Source organism: Syngnathus typhle, linkage group LG19 (assembly GCF_033458585.1).
Source record: "Syngnathus typhle isolate RoL2023-S1 ecotype Sweden linkage group LG19, RoL_Styp_1.0, whole genome shotgun sequence".
Taxonomy (NCBI): domain Eukaryota; kingdom Metazoa; phylum Chordata; class Actinopteri; order Syngnathiformes; family Syngnathidae; genus Syngnathus; species Syngnathus typhle.
In genome coordinates this window covers 8,322,298-8,332,236 of record NC_083756.1, presented here as the reverse complement: position 1 = coordinate 8,332,236, position 9,939 = coordinate 8,322,298, and the positions used below count along the sequence as shown (strand labels likewise).

At 46.2% G+C, this 9,939-nt stretch overlaps 1 protein-coding gene across 1 annotated transcript; it reads left to right on the top strand.

The window, feature by feature from the left end:
- On the top strand, positions 1-5,244 carry dap (death-associated protein). The gene is made up of 4 exons (XM_061265962.1): positions 1-210; positions 1,031-1,130; positions 3,381-3,423; positions 3,807-5,244. Exons 1-4 carry the CDS (start codon positions 156-158, stop codon positions 3,924-3,926), a joined length of 318 nt encoding a protein of 105 aa, XP_061121946.1. The 5' UTR covers positions 1-155; the 3' UTR covers positions 3,927-5,244.
- The last annotated feature ends 4,695 nt before the right edge of the window (positions 5,245-9,939 follow it).

Sequence of the window (9,939 nt, the reverse complement as noted above, 5' to 3'; positions counted from 1 at the left end):
GTGACGTCATGACGCATCGTTCCTAAACAATCCTCAGGAAAAAGCCACGTTGACGACTCTGGACTGGAGTTCCGTCCTGAATTCAGGCCAGAATAAAGCGAGAAGGTTCGAGTGTATGCTGTGATTTGTCATCGACATCCCTTAGAACCTCAAGTATGTCGTCTCCACCGAAAGAAAAGATCGAAACCAGGGGTGGACACCCTCCAGCAGGTAAAGCTACTAATGGTTGTTTTTATTTACAGTCTATGCTGATTCTCAAGGCCTATTGTTTCTACTTGTGTGTCATGTGCTTTAATGCACTTAAATAGCCACATAGCCGTGAAAACAAATCACTTATCAACAAATGACAACCTTAGTTTTGTGTTCGTGGTCGACAATTCACTCAGTTGTGCACTCCTTATTTCTCCCGTGTTTTTACAACCGGAAAGACGAGTGATGCCACATGAGCGTCTCAAATCACAGCACGCAATTTGTAATGATCACTTTATTATTTAGACAAGAGCGTAGTGACACTGTTGCAGTGATGACGTGGAGGTCAGTAAGCAGCCAGATCCGTGGACAGACAGACAGACAGACATAACGTGGACGTGGACAGGCCACGGCGGCCTCAGCAGCTGCACTGATAACACAGTCAGATAAGGTGACATTCCAATGTCAGCTCTTTTGAGTTCAAAGGTCATTGTCAAGTACGAATTGCTGCAATGCACATGCTATGATTTTAAAGAAAATACTTTCTCCCTTCTCAGTGAGTGGTACATTCTTAAATATGGTCAAAGTGGTGCTCACTCAGCAGCAACTTGAATTAGCAAAGTCCGTTTTTTCCAGTTTCCATTTTAGAATTAGGGAAGGCGCCTGTGCAAGCAAATTGCAGGCACTCTCGAGCCCTGCTGCATGTAAACGTCGTCAGCGATGCTGTAAGATTTGTGATTGGATAAGCGACGTTTTTTAACATTTGTTGCAGCCCACGGAATGAACTATTCACTCCCCCTCATGACTAGAAATGTCTTCCCGAAACATGTTCATGTTGCAGTCAAGGCCGGAGGTATGAGGATAGTGCAGAAGCACCAGGCGACTCCTGTTCCGGAACCCCCACCAAAAGATGACGATGAAGAGCAGTATGTGAGCAGTAGGTAAGCCTAAGTAAAATGCACAAACACTCCTAACATAGTCCAACACTATTTTTCCAGTGTAATAGTGAATTCCCATTTGCAAATAGTTTAAATTGGGTGCAGATGGTTTATTCACATGCTGCATGATCAGGTTGTGTGCTGATGAGAGCTGACAACCGCTGCACAGCAGAGAGATTTACCATCACTTCAGTAATTTTATGCATATTTTTTGGTCACACTCAATTATATGCACTCGCCATCCATAGCATTAGATACACCTGAGCAAACTAAATATATATATATATATATATATATATATATATATATATATATATATATATATATATATATATATATATATATATCTGCCTCCGCCAAGATAATAATGCTGACTTTTGATAGACTGAGCTGCATCGTTCAGAGATCTGTTTGTAACATTTTAGCCTTCTTGTGGAGTAAAATCAGGTTTACATATCTGGAGAAATGCAGTGAATTTTTTTTTCAACTGTTATCTCCTCAAAGTGAGATTCAAAAAATAAATAAATATATTACTGATATATATAGTATTATCTCTTGGCTGTTGTGTAGTTCCTCACTCTGTTGCGCCACAGGATATGGAGTCATATTGTAAAGCACGGGTGTCAAACTCAAGGCCCGGGGGCCAGATACGGCAATTGTGCATCAAATTCGTGTGTTGTTACGAGAATTGCAAATTGTCTTCACTTTTAATGATATCTTCTTTTTTTTCCAATATTTGACCAGTTTTTACTCGTCTGATTTGAAAACGAGTTATTTGTCAGTTTGTTTTGTAGCTTTGACTGTATATAATATGAGGTGCTCATACATTGATTTGGGTTGACAGTCATAATGGCCCTCCGAAAGAAGCTATGACTACAATGCGGCCCGCGAAAAAAATGAGTTTGACACCCCTGTTCTAAAGAGAGAAAGGAAAACATGTGTATGGTAAGTGGCTTTAAAAGGAAAATGGCTCATTTTTACTCTTCTCTTTGTCCACAAAAAAAGTTGGTGTGTGGAGCCATAGTTGCACTCCATCAATAAAACCCCCGCTCGAACTGTTCCCTCCATGAGTCACACTGATGGACGTCAAGCTGGTGTCTAGTGGGTAAATTTCACATCAGCTGCGGCCACTGAAGCGTTGTAGTCAGGGGAGCACCTGCCCAAACCAATCTCGCCCAGATGGACAGATGGGGCAAAGGGAGGTGAAGTGATGGCGAGCCCTGTTTACATGGCAGATGAGGAGGAAAGTTGAGGATCAGAAGAAGACAAAAGGTCAGCTCCATGTAAGGAAATATTACAGAAGCCAAGGGTTTATCACGTGTTTTTTTTTTTTTTCCCTCTCTCCCTTCTGAGTTAAAGTTAAGTGGCGAGATGCCGGCAAATGAAGAAAGTGCAGCATGCGTTAGTTTCTATGGCAACCGCCTCCTTGCCCACGGCAACAAACTTTCTGCACTGCAGAAGCACGGCGCTGTGGGTGGGTCGAAGAGTTGCTGCTTACAAAAAAAAATGTATATAATGACATATTTTACTCTTTGAACTCTGAGTGTTGTATTAACATCCTGACTTTCCTCTCTCACCCTCGGACTCTCTTTCTCATGCTTTCTTTCTTGAGGCAAAAGTCCACAGCTCTCTGCTTCCCCCTGCAGGCTCTGCACACCAACATTTAGTCCAAAAAAATGTCTATCATCAAATGTCAATTCAGTAACTTGGGTAGTAATCAGTGGAATTCAATGAAACTAATTAAGTCATAGGTTTGGGTAATTGTGCTCTTATTTACAGGCGCCCACTGATTTTTTTTAAATTGGTCAAATTCATGTTCTAAAACTAGTAACTTCAAAAGAAAAATGAAAGACACCCGGAATCAGTTTTACTATCAGTAAAAAAAAAAAAAAGAAAATCCTCATATTTTTCACTTCAATGAATTTTAACTGCTACGTATACTATTATTAAAGGTTCCTAAATGTCTTTGAGGGGGATTTCTGAAGGCAGTCACCATTACCGCGGGGTGACGAGGCTGTTAAATTAGACGGCGGCGCTCGTTTGTCACGTCAAGGTCAAGGCGTGCGCTCGTTCCGTTGGTCTTTTCTTCTGCCGTCATCCCTTTCTTTTTGTCTGCGCTCACCCGCCTCCAGCCTCCTCTGTGATGATCCATTATTATTGTTATGAAGGCGTTTGGCTCCACGTGTCCTTCTCTGCCCTTTCGGCCTGCTACGAAACATTTTGTATACTTTGCTTTTCTCTTTCTGTTTTCAGTCCACCCAAGGCCCCGGTGATTGTGTCTGGAGTGGTTACCAAGGTAACACGCACACGAGATTTAATATTAATGTAGTGGAAATACAAGTGCTTGTAATCTTACAATGAGTTTGTACGGAATATAACGGAATGAAATTCTAACTTAATAGTCCTAATGAATAATGAGAGAAACATAAGGGAAGAAAACTGGAGCAGATATTAACAGATTCATGATTTTATTTTTTTTATTAAAATACTCCATTCCTCTTTGAAATAGCAATGTCCCTCTCTCATCCAATTTGTGGTGATATTTTTTTTTTTTTTTTTTATATCAGTAAGAGTTTGCGGCTGCAGAGCAGATGGCGGCTTTACCGTTACCCTTCACGCACTTGGATTCTTGTAACATTTCCTATTTGCTTGTGACATCCTTTTGGCTGATGCTTTCAGGGCGATAAGGACTTCACCCCGGCTGCTGCCCAGGTGGCGCACCAGAAGCCCCAGCCTGGCATCCCCAAGCTGCCCCCCTCTCAGCACATCAACCAGCACATCCATCAACCCCGCAAGTGAGCCGGGCGCTCGCTATGCTGTGGCCATGCTAACTCCACCAGTCGGCCTTCCCAATTGAACACGGTTTCCTGCTCGGCACACGTCCTTTGATTGACCGGTTGCATTATTTTTTTTTTTTTTTTTTTGTTAACTGTTGTGTGATGTGGAAGTTGTCTGTAGCAGTGGCCTAATACCAATATTGCCATTGTTTCAATCCAGTCCTTATAAGTTGCCTGACTTCGGTGCTGCGCTAATTGTCTTGCACTTTTGTCTCCTTTAAGTTAAATCTTTTTGAAAGTCATCATTGATGTCGCTCACACGAATCAATACAATAATCGACCGGTGAACCAATTAATAAGGTGAAAGGCTTTGTACGTACAACACACCAAAAGACCCTAACAGCAAATCATAGAGCCCACGTGTTTTGGATAATATAACAAAAAAGTCAAAACGCAAAAAATATTGTCATAGCCAGACAGTTGCCACATTGCACGACAGCCACAAAACAGAAAATGAGCGAGCGTTCTAACCAATAAACATTCCGGCAGTGCACCCACTAATTGGTCGGGTTCTAATTAAGGCGAGATTCCTTTGAACTGAATTATTAGTGTCTTAAAATAATTGCTTAGTTAGCTGTGTCAACTGTTAACTAGATCGCTTTTGCATCCTCCTCAGCTCTGCAGTGTTATTCATGGCATCTGCACATGCAAACTGCTTGAAGCAAAGAGAATCCAGCAGTGCCTGCATGCTTTTGTTTTTATTTCAGCAGCTAATGAAGCCAAATCCTTTGTGAGTGTATGTATACCTGATACCAGAGACTGTAAAAATGGGACCCATTGCCTCCCTGCTTGGCACTCAGCATTAAGGGTTGGAATTGGGGGGTTAGATCACCAACTGATTCCCGAGCGCGGCACCGCTGCTGCTCACTGCTCCCCTCTCCCCCAGGGGATGGATTAAAATCACACGGGGATGGGTTAAATCAGTGCTTCTCAATTATTTTCTGTTACGCCCTCCCCCCCTAGCAAGAAGAAAACTATTCGCGCCCCCCCTCCCCAACGTGACTATCCTAACTTGTCTTGTAAGTCGTAAAATGTTGCACTGTCGCAAACGTGACAGAAGTAACAATGAGAGCGCCACTGCCCCCTGCTGTAGTAAACGCGCAATTACACTTTATTCTAGTACTGCCAAAAAAAAAGCCTGTTCCCCAGGGTCACACGCGCCCCCCCAGGAATAGCACCGCGCCCCCCCCCACTATTTGAGAAGCACTGGCCTAGGTGACTGATTCACAATTTGGTTTTGTCTGATATCAGAGATTAAATAAAGAAAACCAACTGGCTGATTGATTTGTTTTAATTGAGAGGGAAAAAAAACAGCAAAAGCATTTCACTAGCTGACCAGGAGATGGCGACAGCGTGGCATCTGAAGACCATGGATTGTTTGTTCTGCTATAGCCTAGGTGACTGATTCACAATTTGGTTTTGTCTGATATCAGATATTAAATAAAGAAAGCCAACTGGCTGATTGATTTGTTTTAATTGAGAGGGAAAAAAAACAGCAAAAGCATTTCACTAGCTGACCAGGAGATGGCGACAGCGTGGCATCTGAAGACCATGGATTGTTTGTTCTGCTATAGCCTAGGTGACTGATTCACAATTTGGTTTTGTCTGATAATAGATATTAAATAAAGAAAACCAACTGGCTAATTGATTTGTTTTAATTGAGAGAAAAAAAAACATCAGCAAAAGCATTTCACTAACTGACCAGGAGATGGCGACAGCGCGGCATCTGAAGACCATGGATCGTTCTGCTATGCCGGTTTAAAAAAAAAAAAAAAAAAAACGTAATTAGCTAGGGGTCAAAGGTCAAAGTTTACGGTTCAAAGTTCACCCAGGGGTCAAAGGTCGGTTCAAAGTTCACGGGGTCATGTGCACATTTTCGATTTTTAAAGTTCAGGATTCAAAGGTCACCCAGGGGTCACCACGGGGTCACCACGGGGTCACCACGGGGTCACCGCGGGGCCACGGGGTCACCACGGGGTCACCGCGGGGTCACCCCGGGTTCAAAGTTCAGGGTTCACTTTTTTTTTTTTTTTTTTTTTTTTTTTTTTTAGGTTAACCTTTATTTAAACCAGTGCTTCTCAATTATTTTCTGTTACGCCCCCCCCTAGCAAGAAGAAAACTATTCGCGCCCCCCCTCCCCACCGTGACTATCCTAACTTGTCTTGTAAGTCGTAAAATGTTGCACTGTCGCAAACGTGACAGAAGTAACAATGAGAGCGCCACTGCCCCCTGCTGTAGTAAACGCGCAATTACACTTTATTCTAGTACTGCCAAGAAAAAAGCCTGTTCCCCAGGGTCACACGCGCCCCACTATTTGAGAAGCACTGGGTTAAATTTTACCACACCCAGGTGTGTGTGTGACGATCATTGGGACTTTTTATTTTTTTTTTTTAAAGAGCAACAAGTATGCATGCTGTTTTTTTTTGTTTGTTTGTTCCCCCCCCATGTTGTTCAAGCTTTAGCAGACCAAGGCCTGGATAGAGCACGCTAAACAAAGCCCTGCTGCCCCAAAAAAGCAGATATGTAAATTGAAGATTGCAAAAGTAGGAGCATAATGGTAAAAAAAAATACATTCCATCTTTCTGGTTGTGTGCTAGTGTTCATTTTAGCACAAGATTGGTGTGTTTTAAACCTATCAGGACACCATGCACTTACACGGATTGGTCACAGCACTCATGTTCAGGAAGTAAAAGATGTCGACACGCTTTGCGATGAATCAGAAGTAATTTCCTTTTCAAATGAAGAATTTCAAAAACTCTTGAATTTCACTGTTGCTGTCTTTCACATTTCTCTTTGAGTTCCCTCTTCAAATGTTTCAACTGGAGTTTGGTATTGGTTGTGCTTGTCATAGTAAATAAGATAAGATAAGATAATCCTTTATTATTCCCTCAATGGGGAAACTCCTATGTTAGCAGCAGTACACTTAACATATAGACACACATACGCATGCGGGGAAGGGGGTAAAAGATTTTAAGAAGTAGAAGGTATATATAATTAAAAAAAAATATGGACAGTGTATACAAAATACACAATACACAATATACAGTGGAGATAAAAAAATATTAGATAAAAAAAAAAAAAGTGCAAAAAAAAGTGCAAAGAAAGCAGGTAAAAGAGTGTGAGGTAGACAGATATTGCACATAGTGTGATTGCACATATGGTTATTGCACGTTATGGCATGTTATTTTGTCCGTTAGCTACGGTGATGGGCCTGGTTGTACAGTCTGATGGCAGCAGGGAGGAAGGACCTGCGATGCCTCTCGGTGGTGCATCGTGGGTGACGAAGCCGGTCGCTGATGGAGCTCTCCAGGGCTCTGACAGTCTCATGAAGGGGGTGGAAGACATTGTCCATGATGGAGGACAGCTTAGCCACCATCATCCTCTCCCCCACCACCTCCACCCGGTCCAGACTGCAGCCCAGGACAGCGCCGGCTTTCTTCACCACCTTGTCCAGCCTCTTCCTCTCCGCTGCTCCAGCAGACCACCCCATAAAAAATGGCGGACGCCACCACAGAGTCATAGAAGGTCCTCAGGAGGCCGTCCCTCACTCCGAAGGACCTCAGTCTGCGCAGCAGGTGGAGTCTGCTTTGGCCCTTCTTGTATAGGGCCTGAGTGTTAACAGTCCAGTCCAGTTTATTGTTCAGGTGAACACCCAGGAACTTGTAAGAGTCCACAATCTCTATGTCCGTTCCCTGGATGTTCACCGGCGAGGGGGAGACTTTGCGCCGGCGGAAGTCCACCACCAGCTCCTTTGTTTTCCCAGAGTTAATCTGGAGGCGGTTCCGCCGGCACCAGTCCACGAATCTGTGATTCAGTTCTCGGTACTCCGTCTCGTCTCCGTTGTTAATGAGACCAACGATGGCGGAGTCGTCCGAGAACTTCTGGAGGTGGCAGGTTGATGTGTGGTGGGTGAAGTCAGCTGTGTAGATGGTGAAGAGGAGGGGGGCCAGGACGGTCCCCTGTGGAGCTCCTGTGCTGCAGACCACCGTGTCAGACACACGGCCTCCTGTCCTCACAAACTGCGGTCTGTTTGTGAGGAAGTCCAGGACCCATGATGTCAGCTGCTGGCAGGCTCCAGCATGGTGCAGTTTGTTCCCCAGCAGTTCTGGCTGGATGGTGTTGAAGGCACTGGAGAAATCATAAAACATGATCCTCACAGTGCTTCCAGCCCGCTCCAGGTGAGCCAGTGACCTCTGCATGAGGAAGATGACGGCGTCCTCAACCCTGATGCTCGGCCGGTAGGCGAACTGCAGGGGGTCGGCGGAGGAGCTCACCAGGGGGCGCAGGTGGTGGAGGACCAGCCTCCCCTGGGTCTTCGCCAGGTGGGATGTCAGGGCCACCGGCCGGTAGTGGTTGAAGTCACTGGGGCGAGATGACTTGGGCACTGGTACCACGCAGGACGTCTTCCACAGCTGTGGTACCCTGTGCAGCCTCAGGCTCATGTTGAATATGTGTTCCACGATCCCGCACAGTTGCCCGGAGCAGGATCTGAGCAGCCTGGAGGTGATGCCATCTGGACCCGTCGCCTTCTTCACCTTGAGCCTGGCCAGTCCTCTCTCCACCTGGGCTGTGGAGAGCACCATGCTGGGTGGTGGGGTGGTGGGTGGGGTGGGGTGGGTTGCAGGGGGGATGGTTGGTGGGTTCGGTGGAGTTGAGAATGGGCTGGGGGGTCTTGGGGGGGGTGTAGCAGGGGGCGGGGTTGAGGTGAGAGTCCTCGGAGCAGAAGAGGCTCCAGTCGGGGGAAGTTGCAGCAGGGCTGGGTGGGTGGGGGGAGGAGTGGATGTTTGTTCAAACCGGTTGAAGAACCGGTTCAGGTCATTCACCCACTCCTGATCCCTGTCCAGCGCAGGTCTGGAGTTGCTACGTCCTGAGATGGTGTTCAGGCTCCTCCAGACCCCGCTGACGTCGTCCCGCTGCAGTTGGTCTTCCATCCTCCTCCTGTAGTTGCTCTTCCCCTCCCTGATCTTCTTCCTCAAGTCCCTCTGCACCGTTTTCAGCAGGTCCCTGTCTCCCGATTTAAAGACCCTCCTTTTGTCCCTGAGCAGGTCTCTGATCTCAGGGGTGATCCAAGGTTTGCCGTTTGCAAAAACTCTGACTGTTTTGGTGGGTATGGTGGAGTCTACACAAAAGTTAATGTAGTCCGTGACGCAGCTGGTGAGACCGTCGATGTCGTCCCCGTAGTCCTCACAGAACACGTCCCACATCGTGGTCTCAAAACAGTCCTGAAGAGTCTCCAGAGATTCTTCAGACCAGATCTGTCTGGTGTGGGTGACTGCTGGTTGCCTGTGCACCAGAGGCTGATACAGGGGGAGAAGGTGGATCAGATCGTGATCAGATCTTCCAAGGGAGGGGGGGGGGGAGGGGGGATGATGTATATGCCTCCTTAAGGTTGGCATAAAAAAGGTCCAGTGTTTTATTTCCTCTGGTACTGCAGGTGACATATTGGCTGAAAGTTGGAAGCGTGGATGAAGGAGAGGCATGATTGAAGTCCCCGGTAACAAGGAGGAGGGCATGTGGGTGCTGTGTTTGCAGCCTGCTTACACTGCTGTGCAGGACATCGCGGGCTGCGTCGGCATTAGCATTTGGGGGGGGGGACATACGCAGTTATCGCGATAACGTGCGAGAGTTCCCGCGGCAGGTAGTGTGGCCTCAAGCTAACGGCTAACAGCTCAATGTCCGCGCTGCAGAGTTGCTCCTTGATAGTGATGTGTCCAGGGTTACACCATCTATCGTTCACAAACACAGCAAGCCCCCCTCCTTTCCTCTTACCGCTCTCTCGTGTCCTGTCTGCCCTTATCAGGTTGAATCCGTCCAGAGCGACGACAGAGTCCGCTGTTTGCTCCGTTAGCCAGGTTTCCGTGAATAGCAGCATGCTACATTCCCTGTATTCCCGTTGGTGCCGTGCCAGCGCCGTTAGCTCATCCATTTGATTGCAAATGGATCTCCCATTCCCGGTGATGATGGTGGGGAGTGCG

What these genes read in the sequence shown, in the direction of transcription:
- dap (XM_061265962.1), top strand. Translation starts at nt 156, where the DNA reads ATGTCGTCTCCACCGAAAGAAAAGATCGAAACCAGGGGTGGACACCCT. An exon ending in GAGCAGTATGTGAGCAGTAG is followed by an intron (nt 1,131 to 3,380) that starts GTAAGCCTAAGT and finishes TTCTGTTTTCAG; the next exon opens with TCCACCCAAGGCCCCGGTGA. An exon ending in TGTCTGGAGTGGTTACCAAG is followed by an intron (nt 3,424 to 3,806) that starts GTAACACGCACA and finishes TGATGCTTTCAG; the next exon opens with GGCGATAAGGACTTCACCCC.